General features: G+C 29.6%; 3 protein-coding genes across 4 annotated transcripts in view; 1 reads left to right on the plus strand and 2 right to left on the minus strand.

Annotated features, from left to right (window-relative positions):
* Nucleotides 1–10,742, minus strand: part of LOC125073606 (clavesin-2-like) — a 28,461-nt gene extending 17,719 nt beyond the window's left edge. Inside the window, exon 1 of one of the 2 annotated variants that reach the window (XM_047684495.1) lies at nucleotides 10,640–10,742. In XM_047684495.1, coding sequence (XP_047540451.1) covers nucleotides 10,640–10,686 — 47 coding nt within the window. In that variant the 5' untranslated portion in view covers nucleotides 10,687–10,742. Of the gene's footprint in view, nucleotides 1–7,115; nucleotides 7,290–10,639 lie in introns of those variants that run through there. The other variant, XM_047684496.1, reaches the window with a different exon arrangement.
* Nucleotides 10,743–10,805: 63 nt separating this feature from the next.
* LOC125073611 (NADH dehydrogenase [ubiquinone] 1 beta subcomplex subunit 9) lies at nucleotides 10,806–11,903 on the plus strand. Its single transcript, XM_047684502.1, has 3 exons — nucleotides 10,806–10,964; nucleotides 11,293–11,435; nucleotides 11,667–11,903. The coding sequence occupies exons 1-3, from the start codon at nucleotides 10,867–10,869 to the stop codon at nucleotides 11,858–11,860; spliced, it is 435 nt and encodes a 144-aa protein (XP_047540458.1). The 5' UTR covers nucleotides 10,806–10,866; the 3' UTR covers nucleotides 11,861–11,903.
* Nucleotides 11,904–12,924: 1,021 nt separating this feature from the next.
* On the minus strand, nucleotides 12,925–18,462 carry LOC125073610 (derlin-1). The gene is made up of 5 exons (XM_047684500.1): nucleotides 18,120–18,462; nucleotides 17,020–17,223; nucleotides 16,514–16,662; nucleotides 15,271–15,381; nucleotides 12,925–14,335 (listed from the first exon to the last, which is right to left on the minus strand). Exons 1-5 carry the CDS (start codon nucleotides 18,270–18,272, stop codon nucleotides 14,200–14,202), a joined length of 753 nt encoding a protein of 250 aa, XP_047540456.1. The 5' UTR covers nucleotides 18,273–18,462; the 3' UTR covers nucleotides 12,925–14,199.
* Nucleotides 18,463–18,623: the final 161 nt, after the last annotated feature.

Genomic DNA, 18,623 nt, shown 5'->3' on the forward strand with positions numbered 1-18,623 from the left:
TAGGTCTAGTCTAGGACTTTTAAGATTTTCAGGGACAATCGATTTAGAATTGGATCATTAGTAGCGGATATTACCCCTTACACACAAACAAAAATTTTTATCAATTTATAATATTAATATGAGTATATATAATTTAACCCCTTTTAACCGCCTTTTTTAAATTAAATTCGTCTCTAAATGACATTAAATCCAATCAATTTCTATATGCCAAGTTATGGTAATCCAATATATGATCCCTCTGTGATAACAGACGTTAGAGTGAAGTGACATGAATTAACACTGGACGTTAGTAATCATTTAAAACTAAATAAAATATCATAATAATATCTTAACGAGGTACTAACGAGGCGTAACCCTGAAACATACAATATACAAAACAATTTAAAAACAAACACGCGCACATCGCTTAACTCTTTGAATAGATTATAATTACGGTAAACGCGCACAGATTGTATCGCATATTTATGATTTGCAATTCGCTTCTTATTGTTCGGCAATTTCTAACACTAAAATTAACTTCGTGTACGTTTTTCAACTGTTCTACTACTTGCTTGCACTCATCAGATATTCTACCGCCAAACAGCAGTATTCAGTATCGTTGTGTTCCGGTTTGAAGGGCGAGCGAACCAGTGTAACTAGCACAGGCAAGGGACATTCCCAAGTTGGTGGGCCATTGGCGATATATCTTATTTTGGGGAAGGGGAGTTTGAAAAACACTGCTTGCACTCGGCGCTTGCTGTAAGTAAAACGGGGTTAAGTTTTTGAGTATTTGTGTGATGTTTATTAGGAATTTACGTTAACTTAATTGAGAAAAGGAATATCAATAAAAAATTGGTAAGAGTTGGCTATTCTACAATATTGTACTCTTAAAATTAATGTAATTGCACATAAGTATAGCCGACCCTCATTGGAGCAGCGTGGTGGACAAAAATCCAAATTTATTCAAAACGAAGAGGAGGTCTTTGTCCAGCAATGGTACATTAACAGTTACTTTACTTTTGTGTATTAAGGCTGTAAGTACAACAATAACAAATTAATAAAAATAAATTAAAGGCGCGATCATATATGATAGAAGCAAAACCTGTTCACAAATTTTGATTCAAACGTTACAAATTCAGCGTTCACAGTCTCAACTTCAATAATCATCCTAAGATATTTCAATTCAAAAATTAATTTGAAATAAGGTTCCTGTTACATATAGTTTGCCATATCGGTTAACATTTATGGTTATTGCTTCCTGCACCACTCGTAAGGGGTTAGAATAGTTGGCAAACAAGCCTTATAATCTGAACAAGACTGGCCTATCAGAACAGACATAATTTTTCAAATGAGACTGGTAGTTCTCGAGATAAGCGCGTTCGACCATACAAATACTAAACAAAATGCACAACTAACAGTAACACTAACACTATTAACTAAATACGTCAGCAATAACTAACAAATGAATGGATGAATTTCACAATTTTTTTCAATTTCAGCGCAGCCTCCATTTACTCGGACACGGCCTAAAAGTTTTTGATAACAAATATATCTAACAATGTGTATAAAGTTTCACGGCTCCGTTTCGTTCTAGTTCACACCACATTCGTTCTCCGTATTATGATTTGAAATTTGACTGTTGATGGTTCTTATCGTCTTTAAAATAGAAACGTATAACAAATTTAAATAGGTCGCCCGCCTCGTTGGCTAGATACTTATATGGCTACAGATGTACGGTATATCGAAAAATTCCATAATCCCACCATAAATACTTTTTTTATGAAAAATGTTACCAAGACGAGACCATATGACTGTCACACACTGTCAAAAAGTTACCAGATCTCATATAGAGCCAAACTTCTAACTCTACACGCCCTAACTATACAAGGCCTAACATCCCAAACTCTACTCCTTAGTCAAAATATGTGGCTTGGCCATTCCGCTACATTCAGATGGGCGTATGGTGAAAAATGTATCCACTGTTCATTACTTTTCTGTTATACAGTAGTTCTTGTAGTAACAAAACGTCTGTTAATATGGCTAACAATACCACAGACACTTTAATTTATCAAAGCGAAAAGCAAATGATGAATATATAAAGAAGTTTATCGATTTTACGTCTAAAACAGCTAGAATTTACTTGTACTGAGGAAATACAAGACACTCGGATTTTATTGTATCGCCTATAATTCCAACTAAGCTGATGGTACTTAGTTGTCTTTAGACGGAAACAAGAATAGGCCATTTCCCTATCTTGAAACTAAATTTATATTTATTTACATTCAGTAATGTACTGTAACTGGCAGAGAACAAAGATTATATAAATGTAGAACTCTCAGAGCTCTACAAAAGAACTAACTACCTAAGTAATTTGTATAACAATTTCCTTAATTTTTTTTTAACATATTTGTAATATATATTGTATAGATGTATTTTTTTTTAAAATAAATGTTGAGCTACGATCACCAATAGTTATTTATATTCTACCTAAGCAAACTATTTTTGTTTCGTCTTAGACGTGCCAGAAAAGAATGATTTAGTCATTACTTATCATATACATCTTTTAATTTATAATTAACGATGTTTGATGTCACTTAAGATCTACATTACTTTTTATCTCATTCTAGGTGACGTTTGGCAAAACAAATTGGAACAAAAGATATATCTATATATATATATATTCAGATCTATTAGATCACAACATTTTTTTCTAGATAAATCGATATTCTGAATACAGAATATTTTTTTCTGTGGTATATTTTCAATGAATCAGAGTTATTTTTTAAAAAGTAAATCATTTAAATGATCTTAGTGTCCTTCTGGCAGATTACGGCGGCTCAAGAGAGACCATCCAACTACGCAGAACATATCATATTACACAAATACGTGTGTGCGTAAACATAAAAACATTCATTCCTCCTTTATTCACCGACGAGGTGAGAAAAATAAGACAAAACCGGGAAGAGTTCAAAAGCATGTTCAATGGATTTACTTACTGACCAAAAACCTCTTCAATAACATGTCAATAATCCCAGGGGAGTTGACCCAGTATCTCAGAATCCGCAGCCTTATAAGCTTTTCCCCAAAGCAACGAGACTTAACAGCCAGATTTGAATTATTTTTATTTACTTGTGTTAATTTATGTGGGTTAAATATAATACTTACGTAAACGTGTGAACGTTTACTTGTGAGTTGCATGACCTAAATATGTACATATGTGAACAAGTATGGATTACGTCATCAGCCATTATCAACAGTATATGATGGTACCACAGAATAAATTATAGAATGATGGTATCTTAAATGCGAAACGAAGTGAGGTCATTGACGATCAGCCTGCATTTGAAATGGTAATCGAAATTACCATTTTCTGTTACTAAATTCTTCGACGCTTCTATCTAATAGTAAATCTATTTTAATATCAAGCGGATTCGAAATTCAAGAACCTATTTTTTAATATTGTTTTTGTAATTTATGGCTTAGGTGGTGCATTAGGTAATCTCTAATTATTTGTTTGTCGTAAATGAGATAATATCTATTAATGACACTTAAAAATAAATAAAAGTTACTTTCATTGCACAATATTATTATCTTTGTATAATGATAATTTAAAGACCTTTTATAATTCCCAGCGAAACTGCTCATTTTTTAGAAAGCCGGCACTGTAGCAGCTTATTGTAATAAACTCAAAACTTAAATTATTTTTCTTAAGTTACATTTGACCAGCTTTGGAACATTTACTAGCAGCGCTATATCAGGAACAGCTGGTTAAAAGCATATGCATCGATATTAAGTTATCATTTAAACAGAACGCTTGCAAAATCTTCAAAACCCGTTCTGCATCCGGGTGAAATGTTACGTAAACTACTAACCTAGATAAAAACTTGATGTGATGAAGGGCCCTTTACTGACGATTTTAAATTAATTTTCATAAAAAAAAAACTATATAAAAACTCTTTCGTCGATATATAGTTGACCTTTAATTTATGATTCTATGTAATATTTCCAGAGGATTCAATGAAGATTGATCACAAAAAAATTAAAAAATGACAATAATTTCATTGAATAATTGGGTAACAATGTTAAGAAAAATAATTAAAAAAGGAAAAGCACAGATTATTATTAGGTATATTTAGTACAAAAAATAAAATTTAGAAACTATATAATATATGTATATATAAATTTATAAACATTATATTCTAATTATTGTTTGTAATTTTACATATTTAATTTTTTTTTTAAATATATTAAAAGACTTTCTGCTGGGATAATTAATAAAATTTATTGCTGTTGCCAAAGACATCTTTGCGAGACATTTTCGTAAAAAAAAAATAGATTGCATAACAGATTCCTCAATACCATTCCTTATTTAAATTAAATAGTAGATAAATAAACACAAAACTATTAAATTACTTTTTGCAATGCAGTTGCGTATTCAATACAATTTACTTGAATTATGCAAACGATATTTAAGAAAACAAACTTAAATTAAGTCGAGCCTTGAGAAAAATAAATGTTGACAGAACCTATCAACACTGTTACGCTAAATGCGCCTTGTGTAATCGAAAACTATAACTAATCGAATTATTTTGAACACGCGAATATGACATGTAATGTTTAAATAATAGGGACTTTATTAGCGTGTACATATTAACACGTAGCAACAACAAAATAATGTAATGGCTGTACTGTGGAAATCTAATGGCACCGTGACCGAGGGCCATAACAGGTTTCTTTAATTCGTTAAGCAACTTTATGGTATTTAATTTAATTTTATCCAAACGCTTTCACATACCCATAATATTTTGGCTCGATGTGCCAAAGCCTCAAATTATTAAGTCCCTAAAAGCGTTTATGCCATATTATCAGCTATTAGGTTACACGCGTTTCTAAAATGTTTTATGAAACAGATATTTATCAAAGACTTCTAAAATAATATTAAACAAAATATAAATCTCTTTTTTCTTATGTCTTCTGGATAAATCCTAATTAAACTTTGTTGATTTTTTGCAAATGAATTAATAATAAAATGTAAGTACTTAATCATTTTTTTAAATAGGAAACTTACGTTAACTATTGAGTTCCAGTAGCTAGACAATTTGGTATCAAAGAGCTCTACTCTTGTTTTTATTTATGGTAATATATATAACATTAGTAATTTGTAGGCACTAGGCTATTTTGTTTCCGTAATAACACAAGTATGGAGGTAGTCGGAAAAAGGAGATATTAAGGTTAAATTAATTATTTCGGCAATAGCTTACCGTTTATTTAGACTTTACAAAATAAAAAAAAAATATTACACGGAAACCAAAAGTCAAGGGAAAGAAAAATAACAAATTATAACACGGAAATTTTATTAGGTATCCTATTTTGTTGTTATGTGGCTTCTAGTTGTAGACCAAAAAATATTTGTAAGTACCTTCTGCGTAAATCTGGTGTTTGAGGTCACTGTTGGCTTTGGTGAGTCTTTTAGTGGGTCCTGCAACCCTTTAAAAAATAAGTCTAAAGTGTTATATTGATGTTTTCTGTCAAGAGATTAAACTTTATTTTAGATAGGAATTAACATTTTTATAGTATTTTATAGATTAAATGCCTCTTTCGTGCTAGCTTTTCTAAGATAGGTAGGTCGCCCCTATCACATAAATATCCACTGCATTATTTAATCCGACTTATTGAAAGAAATGTATAATTAAATAATTATTGAAAATGTAAAGCGTAAGTTTAAGTATAATATTAGTTATAAATACATTTAAAAATTTAGGCCGAATATATTTAATTTTTAGATATTTTCATTTGCATTAGAAAAAAGACGAAACCGCCATCGAAAAATTGGTCAATGTGAAGCTACATTTAAATAAACAAACTTTCTATTACTCACTTATATGTATATAATTATCACAATGACGATAAGTCTGTAATATCGATTCCGTACTAATATTTTTTTTAATTGATATCCTCACATAAATACTACCACAATCCCATAAACAATTTTTGCGTTTTATAGTAATTATTGGACACTCTTCACAGATCCAATTAAAAATTAACGTCGACTTGGTTTACGAAAATAAAATTATTTACAATAATCCGATGACAAAAAGAAACAAAGAGACCTTAATTTATTCATCCTGCTTGGTAACATTTAAGTGTTAAACACAAGGAGGACAACCTTGAAAAAATTAACTCCTTGTAAGTGCACTTTCAAAACGAATTTCCAATTGAGTCTTAATAATGCTAAGACAAAAACTTTTTATTATTAAAATTATCATTGATTATCTGTTGTGTCTCACAATAATTTTGATAACATAACAAAATATTCAATATATTATTATATATGTCATTGCAATTTCATTATTTCCGTCTGTATTTGATAACTTTCAAAATTTCTAAAGACATAATGAGTTTAAATATTTTTGCTTGATTTTAAGAGATTGCGGTCGAGGTTAATATATAACCTTTCTTTAATATCCTTATTCTGAATGTAATATTAATTTTTCAGACTTGTAATTCAATCACCTACTTTCCCCTCTATAAAAAAAACAACTTAATATATTATGTACAAATGTTAAAAGTTTTCGTTTTTAAATATATTACATTTATATTGTCTATATATATTTTAAGTGCTCGAGCTATTGTCTTGTTATGTATTACTGTGTAAGTCTTTGGTATGTTATTTACATTAAAAAAAAAGTGAATTGCTTGGCCATTACCCAAATATAAATAAACTTTACATAGCAACATAATTTTTACGTATAAACTAACTAACTAATATCAAAAATATAATATATTTTTAATCGTATTATATTCAAACTTTTTTATAATATTGTAGTTTGATATGAAAAAATAAAACAATGTGTTCAAAATTTTTGTCGTTTCGTTCTATAAATTAAATTTATTTTTAATTCTGTTTATGAATACATCGGATATAAAGTTACAAAATAAATAACATTGACTGAATAATTACTTAACTGAAATAAGATAAAATTAATATTTATTTTATATTTGTGTTATTTTTTATTATCTTTGCAAACAAATAAAAAAAAAATATATGTATTTTAGAATAAGTTACATGCTGAATTGTATTAAAAAAAAACACGTCATGTTAATAATATATATTTTTAATAAATCGTTGAACTTACCAAAACAAATATAAAACAGGTCTCCGAACGATATTCACAAATAAATCCAAAATATTTTGCACACAATTTTCACTATTATTTAATAGAAAAGTTAATTATTATTTACTTGCTATATCCAATGCGATGGTAATGGTACCACCGCACCGAGTGTCGGTTCAACACTGGCTGACTAGTATTAGTAGGTCGCATACACGCGACTATGTTATTAAAACCTCTTTGGACTTTCTAAGGAACCTGAAAAAAAAGTGTAGAGCTCTAGCCGATACACTTTCGTAGTTTGAATAATTTCGTGGGTCGTTCTATTTTCAAAAAAATGAGTCTGGTGCGATTACATTTCGAATCGAAATCTTAGAGCGACCGGTTCTTTCTCGTTGGTCATCTCGCCACGTCCGTTTTTCTAACTTTCTTTGACCCCAATATGATCGTGGTATAGATCGAATTTTTGTATGCATTTTATAACGTTACGTTATACTTGATATTTTCGTTTTCGAATCGTTTAATAAATAAAAAGTGAAATTTAAATGTTGCTTTGTTTTTGAATCGAATTAGTGATGTATGTAGGAATTTTTAAAATATTTTTCTTCTTATAGATATAAAATAATTTTCTATACATTTATTTACTACTATACATATTGAAGAAAAAAAAATCGAAAATTATAGAAAAAAAGTATTAGAGTGAATGTGTTAATATATGTGTAAATAAGTCTGGTTTATACAATTTATATGTATATATTTTTTTATTTACGCACATTATGCATTTGTTTCAGTTTAAATGCAAGAAAATAACAAATTAATGCCTATTCATTTCCTTAATCCAGGGACTCTATGATAGCCGAAAGTAGCTTAATGACAAAATGATAATCGTATATAATATTATATAGGTACCCATAATTATTATTAATGCCATAATGCGTTATCGATAGTCACATCTGTATTTATATTATAATAGACTATGTAATTTAATTAATAGACGAATATTACTTAAATAGAAGCTTATCAAGAATGACATCAAAGTTTTTTATTAACTTATGCACCAACACTAACCATTTTTCTCGTCATCAAGCTTTAAAATAGTCGAAGAAACTATGCAATATATTTTTTATATATGTAAACAAGAATATTCATGTAATCGTTTGAACAACAACTACAACAATATTTGTAAATAGCCTTTTGATATATATATTTAGCCATGTAGCTAATCCTCGTCCGAAACTTTACCATTGTTAAGCTGTTTTAACGCTCTAATCCATTATTTGATGTCGACGTAGGGAGTTCGGCGGAGTATCGGAGCGTGCGATGGCCGCGCTGATGTTTAACATAGATTAGCTCTGGTTTTAGTCTTGAAGAATACAACTACGTACAAAAACTTATTACTTTCGCTATTCTTCAGTTAAGGCAACTATTTATATTCGGAATATTAAAAAAAAAACTCAATATCATTAGACTTTAATGTACCCAATGGAAGTGCTTACGGAAAATTAAAAATATTGTTTTGATGGACCTCACAGGAAAGTATAGGAAATGAACAGACTTCGCAACTCCGATGAGGTGCTAAATATACACAGGTCCGATAGGGTTCAGAGGGATCGTCGGTTAGTGTACAAAATGATATGTAATACAATATCTTCACTTTAACATTGGAAACATATGTATGAGGTAGATGAGTACACCGACGGACTCATAAACTGCAACACTGTTTAAGACGCCTTTGAAATAAACAAGCTTTTTATACTAATTTATATTGAATCCTTTAGTTTGATTCGTTAACTTCATAACTGCGTAGTATCAGATCCTTAAGTATGTATTTGTATACTGGAAAGGAACATTAATTTTTTTGAATCAAAACGATAAATGTAACAAAATTTTTTTTTGGTTAGGTTATAAGGACGAGGGAAATGAAACGCCCGAATGTTGATATAAGACTACTTTATTAACGTTACTGGTGTAGGTTTTATATTATGATGGCACTAAACATGTGTATATCTAGATAGATACCACAAGGTATGTTTGACCTAAAGACAATAAATTTTAATATTAATTTAGATAATAGTTATGAATCAGCCTAATTCGTAAGTATTAGGAATACAAACATAAGTAAAAGTAGCCAAATTGTCTGTCTAAATTCCATTGCCTTTAATTAGCTGTTTTAGACGTACAATCAATAATCTCCTTCATTTGCTTTCTCGATGATAAATTAAAGTGTACTTACACACATTATGACGTCATAACGTATATGAGATGTTCTTATAATTTCTAGAAACGTCATCACTTATAGGAATATAACCATGAATAAAATAATCTGATTGTCTTTAATTAGATAGTATATACAAAATATTTAACAGTACAGCAAAGAGCCTATGCCGTAGGACTCTGTAAATATAATGAGTATTTAGTATAATTAGCAGTTAAACAAAACAATAACATAAAAATGATAATATTACGAAATTAAATAAATACGGGGCAAGCACAAATGAATTTAGAATTTCCACCTCGAACATTAGAATTATAATAATTTAAAAATAAAATACACAGAATGCGACAAGTGGAACAGTTAAATGTCACAAAAAATAAATTAGTGTTACGACAAAACAGATCTTATGAAAGAAACTATACCAAAACACCTTTTTAAGAGACTTAACTATAAGAGAATAAAAAAAATAACTACTTAGTTCGTTACGTAAATGGTTAATTTTCTTAAGAGAAATTATTTTATAATAATTATTTACTTTAAAGCCTGAATAGTATAAAAAATAAAAATTATAAATAGTTACTGAACAAATTATGGCCGCGATTAGTGGATTTGTCACTTTAATTGCTAACATATGCAAATATTTAATTTCACGGGTAATTCCGTGCAAATAAAGTATATAGAATTAATTGACTGAACAGAATACGTAATAGATCGAAAGTTACCATCGGTTTATATCAAACTATTATTATAAATTCGATAGTAACCGTTTGTCCGTCCGTTTGTTAGCTTGCCTGCGACTAAACCAATGAACCGATCGTAATGAAATTTAATATCGAGGTAGCTTGCGATCTTGGAAAGAACATAGTACGTATAATGTCACCTCCCACTAAAAAAGGCAGACATAATAATATTATTTTCTATAAGCGTTTCTTATGCTACATTCACACGCATGTACCATTTTTTTTCTACTAATTAATTACTCTTATACACCAAGGTCGATATAAAATGCAATAAATAACATATATCATAAAATAACACAAATAATATAACTCCCTTACTGTGTTGAATCACCTAGAGTAAATACTTGGCAAATACATACCTGTATAAAGCCAAATATCAAATATTCACACGCTTGAGAATAATCTTTTGGCGTCGTGAGTCTCCAAACATGGTAGACGTTAACATACCTATAAGTAACTAACTACCTATAGATACTATATCGTTAGGTAAATCATTATTTTTTATTTAGTACTCGGGTAATAATTTGTTTTTTTATCATATTATAGATTATACATTCTAAACAGATCAAATAGACGTAAAATACATTACGTACTTTGTAATGCGGGTGTAATGCTGGCTAATACTTGCCACGAGTTTCATAAATTGAGAATATGTGATTTTGTGAATGCTTGAGACACAACAACCGTGTAGATGTACCATTACAATATTGGTGAATAAAGGTCTGTACTATATTGAGCCGTCAATGTTGACGCTGTCAAAATCATATAAATATACAGATATCGGTCACTCAGTTCAGACTGTCAAATGTAAATAGTGAAAATGGCGAATGTTCCTCTGGGCATAAAAACTCACGCTCAAAAAGTATGCAGTCTATATAAAAGATCTTTGCGTAATTTAGAAGCGTTTTACGATAGACGGTAAGTAAATTAAATTATAAATTAATACGGTTTAAATATCCTTTACAATTACGTAACTTCTTGTTTTCAACAATTAACCTTTTATTTTGCAGATTTTTATTTATTTTTTTGTTATCTGGACCTTAAAAGTATAAAATGTGATCAGGTTTAATTTTTTATATATAATTATTTGATTAATGTAGAGCTTAAGTTGTTATTCAGTATATTATGCATATAATTTTTGTATTTTATTTATGTTAATATGAAAATCCGTAGATGAGTAATTTGTATCAATGCAATAACATATACTACACAAAAAACGAGGTTTATAGTATTTGGGATATTTCAGTCATGTCTACCGTTACCAAGCAGTGTTGATGAGGGAACGCTTCGACAAGAATGCCAACATCAAAGACATGCGTAAAGCTGTTGAACTGCTGAAGGCAGGCGAAGAAGAACTCTTCCTTAACCAACATCCAATTCCTAGGAAATGTAAGCAAACTTTATTAATATAAACAAAAGCCCTTAAAATTACTCATTGGAATAATTTATTCTGGAATTCAGTTTGATTGTTTTACTTTCATGATCATTTATTTTATGTATGCAAAATCTTATGAAATCTTATACAACAGTATAAATATATATTTTTCTCACTCAAAATAACATTTGTATCAGGTTATAATAATATGTTGGTTAAATATAACTATGTATTCCTTGTTACAGTCCCATACAGCCATGGAGGTGTGGCCCATGAGCGTGAGGTTAGACCACCAGATTGGGTGCTAGATTACTGGCACCCATTAGAAAAGGCTCAATACCCTGAGTACTTTAAAAAGCGCGAAGAAAGGAAGAAAGAGTTTATTGCTATGTGGGAGAAGGAATATGGCAAGCCCGATCCCAAAGATCACCACCATTAGAAATGTGTATAATTATTTATCATAGTAAAGTTATCATTAATCATTTAACAATTTTTATTTATCTTAACCTCCATATATAGCAATACTTTGTTAAAATAAATAATTTTTCAGTATTTTATATGAAAAGAACAATTATATTGCTACTAAATGTTTCAGTATGGTTGAGATTCTTAATCAAGGAATTTACTTATAAAGTCCACCCTAAATCAGCAACAATAAGAGCCTGCCAGACATCTTGATTATTAAAATTCACTTCTGATTGTTCTTCTGATTTTTTACCCCGAGTAAAAAGCGAGAGCAAGAGCGAATTGGCGGGCGACGACTAGTACTAAATAATAATATAGTAGTATTGTATAAATTCTGCAATGTCATATTATCATCTGGTTTTATGTAGGTATTCTAATATTCACTAAGTACACCAGGATTAGGTATGATTTTATAAATTCCTATACACAGCTGTACGAAGGAAACAGCCTTGTTACAAATAACTTCATTGAAATTGGAACTCTGGTTAAAAATATTGTTCCAAAGACTTACTGCTCATTTAGAAGTTAAATATCATGTCAATTATTAAAATTAGCATAACAAATTAAAGTTGAGTCAAGATGGCCCAGTGGTTAGAACGCGTGCATCTTAACCGATGATTTCGGGTTCAAACCCAGGCAGGCACCACTGAAATTTCATGTGCTTAATTTGTGTTTATAATTCATCTCGTGCTCGGCGGTGAAGGAAAACATCGTGAGGAAACCTGCATGTGTCTAATTTTCAACGAAATTCTGCCACATGTGTATTCCGCCAACCCGCATTGGAGCAGCGTGGTGGAATATGCTCCAAACCTTCTCCTCAAAGGAAATGTCCCACTGCTGGGATAAATCCCAGCAGTGGGACATTTCATTTACGGGCTGCTAATGCTAAAAAAAAAAAACAAATTAAAAAATTACCATTAGTTTTTTTAAATGGATAGGTAAAAAGAAATTCAATTATAAACTGAAAATAATATTTATTACTAAAATAACTCTGTTATATACAAAACAAAGATTATTTAAAGTTCCATTAGCAGCAGGTCTATCATATACTTTTTTAAGGAAAATTACCTTTATTTCTACCTTTAATACATCTGTTATTGTATATTTCAACAATAAATATATATTATCAACATATTAAATACACGCAAATATTAAAACTACCAAGGATCTCATGTATTTAAACAATTTCAAATGTATTTACATTTTTATTTCGCATGAGAAATGGAATAAAAACCAAATTAATTTTCATTACACTCTTGGCGGTGAATTGATCAAACAAAAGTTGTAATTTTCTACATCACCTTATTGTAATAAATACGTTGATATATTAATATCGTTAAGATTTATTACATCTATTAAGATGTATATGAAGAAATATACATTTGAATAATATTACTGCACAAATACATAAAACTTTAATTAGATTTTTTTCCGAATTGTAGAAATGAGACATTAACCTAATTAATAATATATATCATCGGTAATAAACTGATATATTTTTATATATGATATATATTATTATTTGAATTGGGTTCGCTAATGCCAGTAAAATATGCCTGGACTTAAACACTTATTTCTCTTTCTGATAAAGAAGAGACATTAAAATCTTTTTTTTTTTTGTATAATTGAAGTTTTAAACGATAACGCTACCCACACAATGGTTTGGATAAATAAAAAATAATATAAAACGACGATATTTTATTTTAGCAAAATGGCAAAAAAAAAATAAGAGAAACTGGAATACCAGCTACTTAATATCATTTTAATTAATTTCTCACACATACAAAATAAGATAAGGAAGAAATTGCTTTTAAAAAGTTTTATAAAACTTAAAACTAGAAATCATATTATCTATCAAGAATAATTATTTTATTCTTTGCTGGTCATTGTTACTTTTTAGACTACTTTTTTTTTTTGCGGCGTTGTGAATCAAAGGAATTATTTATAGTACTCTAATACACACATGTCATACACACAATACAACAATTCAGGTTAAATTTATATAATCGTTTTTTAAAACGTAAATAAATGCCTTTTTTGTTTTGATAATGATTTTAATTTAACATTTTTTAGTTAGGTACAATTGTTAGCTATCAAAAATCGGATCTAAAGCGGATCCAACGTTAATGTTAACCATTTGTATATTTAATACTTTTAAATATATTTCTTTGTAAGTTTATCATTTCATCATTTTTAACTATTCCTGTCAAGTTTGTTCCACAGACGTATACAGAACATACGCTATAAATTTAAATTAATAAAATTCGATGCATTCACTTGTGATAAAAGTTTATTTGGTTTGTTCACGTCTCCTCAGTTGCCTCCTAGAGCTTGACCACGGCCCCAGTTATGTCCACCAAAGACGGTACCGCCCGGTCTCGTGGGCACCCTTGCCTGAGGTGCAGTACCAAAACCGCCAACGTACCTCGTGTCGGGGAAGATTTGCTTTCTAAACAAAAAAAAAAAATCATGCTATAGTCTAAAGAGTACGACTTCAGTTTTATAATTAGAAGTTTACTGTTGGAATACTAATGCATATGTTATGTTATCCGTGCAAATGCATCCATTTAATGATCTAATCAGTGACCAGATTAATTAATATCAAATCAGATATTTGATAAAAATTAAATAAAAATATTGCAAGAATACCTTTGATTTAATTATTTGCTTATATTTTTTTATCATTATTACTTAATTTATTTTAAGAAAATTATTTTTTGTAGATTAAATTTTATCTTATAATCAAAAAGTACACAATGCCAAAAAAATCTGCCTGCACTACAAACAGTTTCTGATTAATATAACTTTATTTGTAATACAGCTAGTTTTAAACCACTTTAATTGTGCTAAATAGAACAACAGCCAGTAAATATCCCCCTGTTTCACTAAGGCCTTTTTCTTTGAGGAGAAAGTTCAGTTCTAATTCCATCACACTGGTTCAATGTGGGTTGTCGTGTCGACACATGTCGCGACATTCCATTGAAATTAGACATAAGCTGGTTTTCTCACGAAGTTATCTTCACAGCTGAGCAAGTGGTGAATTATAAACATAATCTAACCCAACAACTTTGGGAACCTGATGATGTTATGTCCCTTGTGCCTAAAGTTACACTGGCTCACTGACCCTACAAACCGCAACACAACAATAGTAAGCATAACCAGTTGAGCTAGTACAAAGTATATATATGCCTAAATATTCAGCAGGAATATTATGGAGCTCCATTTTTGCATAGGGTTATACTTAAAGAGAATAGATAATTGTATTTTAAGCTATCAGTTCTTTCTGTGATTACACCTAATACTAAATAATAGCCTACAAATAAAGCAAAAAAATATCTAGCTGAAACTAAACAAGTAATATTGTAATATTAATCTCATACTCACAAGAAAGCCGGTGGAGTGAGAAGAGCTGGACCGCCAAATTCTTGAGGATATTTGAACAACAGGAAGAACGAAAGATGTCCAATAAGGATACCCAGCAATTCCATAACACCACTAGAAGTAATAAATATATTATTGTATTTATAGTACAATTCGTGCGTAGGAGATCAAGTCAACTTGTTGAATAATGAACTGCATGAAATGAATGCGCCTGAACTGTCTTAGGTTGTGACCAATCAGCCGTCCCATCAGATTATAAAAGTAAGAAATTGTCAGTAGTATATTTTTTTTATTAAATATTTAAATGTATAAAAATGTTGGCTTCTCCTTCTGAATTTTACATTGGTTTAGTGTTGATAACTTACTGTTAAATACTATGAATACAAAATGTATTAAAATTAACTACTCATAACGTAAGATGTGTCAAATGAATACTTTGAAATGAGGAAGCATTAGATGTTCTAGAAATAACAGAGTAACAGAATATTATATATGTACACAAAAACATAAGCAATTTTTCCAGAAACTGTGACATACATATTGTTAATACTAGGAACAACCCTAAACTTGTTACATAAATTACCCGATTACACAATAGTAGGATCTATAATTTTTTTATTATTGTATGAAAACATATGACATTAAAAAAACCACTGCATTTATTTCCGAACTGGTGATTAGATTTTAGAATATCGATAAGCAAGTGTAGCACTTCCACATTGAATAAAGATTTTTGACTTTGACTTTTGATTTTTGCAAGTCTGTTACTATGCAGATGTATTCTTATTCTGTCTTCTAAGATATAACTATAGGCAGGACATTGTCCATTGAGTTTCACTGGTAATCTTTTTTTTGTTTTTTAGCAATAGCAGCCTGTAAATTTTCCCACTGTTGGGCTAAAGGCCTCCTCTCCCTTGGAGGAGAAGGTTTGGAGCATATTCCACCACACTGTTCCAATGCGGGTTGGCGGAATGCAGGTTTCCTCACGATGTTTTCCTTCACCGCCGAGAATGAGATGAATTATAAACACAAATTAAGCACATGAAAATTCAGTGGTGCCTGCATGGGTTTGAACCCGAAATCATCGGTTAAGATGCACGTCTTCTAACCACTGGGCCATCTCGGCTCACTGGTAATCTAAAATGTTATAATTTCTAATTTCTGCTATTATTAAAAAATCACCAGTATATGATCTGCAATCTGCATTATATGTATTGGCTGCAATTAGTGACATAAATAAACTTACCCTCCACTAATAACGAGGTTGAACACAAGAAGTACCCATGGCAGATACATAGCTTTAAAGCGAGTGCCGAACCAGAATGACACAATCACATCCTTGTTGAGCTGACACCATACATATAGCACTGACAGCACCATAGGGTCCATTAGGATCTGTGGACAATAATGAAACTTAAATCTATATTCTTAACTACATTTTATTTGTAGGAGGATGAAATAAAGTAAGGAAATTAAGTATAAGTTTTCTGTTTCTTTATTAGTGCTTTTTAGCATATTTTTATATTTTTTAATTTTGATAAGTTTTTAAATAACTTTGCCAAGATTATGTTTAAACCATGAATATGTTAGTAGCAAATTTAAAATATATATAAAATAACACAGTTGGTTTATGAAAAAGGAATGTAACACCAACAGCTGTTGACTTTAGAGTGTATAACCACACATACATTACGACATGGAAGGAAAAATAAATATTAAATGTAAAATAATTAATAAAATATCCCATCTTACCGGCAAATTAACCAATATTCCAATGATAACACAGTTCAACCAATTAAACAGCAGCATGTAGAAGTAGTCTGCTGGTTTGCCAGCAAACATGCCCGTTTCGAGTCTTTGTGAATAATTGTAGAGGAAGTAACAATTTATTAGGAAATGGAAGCCAGTGGAAGGACCTATTGGGTAATAGAATAGAGCTGTGATAGGTCGCCATATCTGTAAATAATAATCATTTTAATGTGAGCATTCTATAATAATATTAGGGTGTATTTGGATTGATGCAATTTGCAATTTCTGTGTATTCTCCAGTTAAACAATGATTACATATCAATTGTATTATTATAAAAGTCAATAAAAGTAAGTTAAGATAGGGTATGATAGGATGTTATGTTTACAACATATGTAAGATGTTATGTTTATTTTATGGGTACATACAATTTTGTTAAATAAAAATAAATAAAAACAAATATTCTTTTGTCACAATTGTATGTTAAACTCTGTGTAGGCAAAATTTAATATAATATGATTGTCATTGATATTATGTTGCACAAAATTCTTAGATAAATATATCTAGATTCTGTTTAGTTTAATATCTTATTTCTTGATGATGCAACATTATTTAATTTTAATGCAAACTTTTCTTCAAACTATTACATTGTTGCATGCATTTGTTTATGTAAATAAAAACATATTGCTAATTATAAATATAAAAAATATATATCAATGATACAACATTACTTCATTTAAAAGAAAACTTTCTTTAAACAATAAAGAGTTTATTATTATTTGAATGTATTCAGTATATTTATTTATTTATTTATTATACTATATTATTAATATTACAAAACATTTACAATAAAAAAAATATCATTATTAAGTATAAAATTATCTTATAAAATCTCGTCACTAAAGAAACTAAGTCATATCAACTTCAAATATTTGGATTCCAGTAATAATTGAAAAACGATAGTAACTTTTAATAGTACTAAAAGGCACTGAATATAAAAATTAACTTGTCAAAACATATATTTAATTGTTTTTTTTATTATACACATACATATGTGACAAGTAAAAAATATAACATTCAAATTCAAATATTAATAGATACATACCTGAAACTGGCTTATGAATGGATAGAAATCAAGAATCAAGGTTCTATAACTTATAATTCCAAATCTTCCAATAATACTTAAAGCTATTGTAAACGTTAACCAGTAACGAGTGAAAAACGGTACACTGTTGTACCAGTCCTTGAATTCCGACATTTTGCCGCTTTTCAACTAAGTTCAAAACAACACTGACTCTATGAAGTCACCGATTTCTGTATGTTCTAAATAATGAAGCAATCGTGATTCAATCAACACTAAATACAGCAAGTACACGTGTCCTAAATGAATTTGTCCAGAAAACTCGGCTATAATGATATTTTGTTTTTTGACGTTCTCTTGCTGATGATAACACTTGACAAGGCACAGTTTTAAATGTTGCCAGCTCGATTACATTATATAATATGCAACAAAGAAAATAATTTACTGAATTTATTTATTGAAGAATAGTATAAAGGACAATAATATAGGACAAAAAATGTTTTAATATCTATTAAATTTTAAACATTT

This window comes from Vanessa atalanta, chromosome 24 (assembly GCF_905147765.1).
Source record: "Vanessa atalanta chromosome 24, ilVanAtal1.2, whole genome shotgun sequence".
Classification (NCBI taxonomy): Eukaryota; Metazoa; Arthropoda; class Insecta; order Lepidoptera; family Nymphalidae; genus Vanessa; species Vanessa atalanta.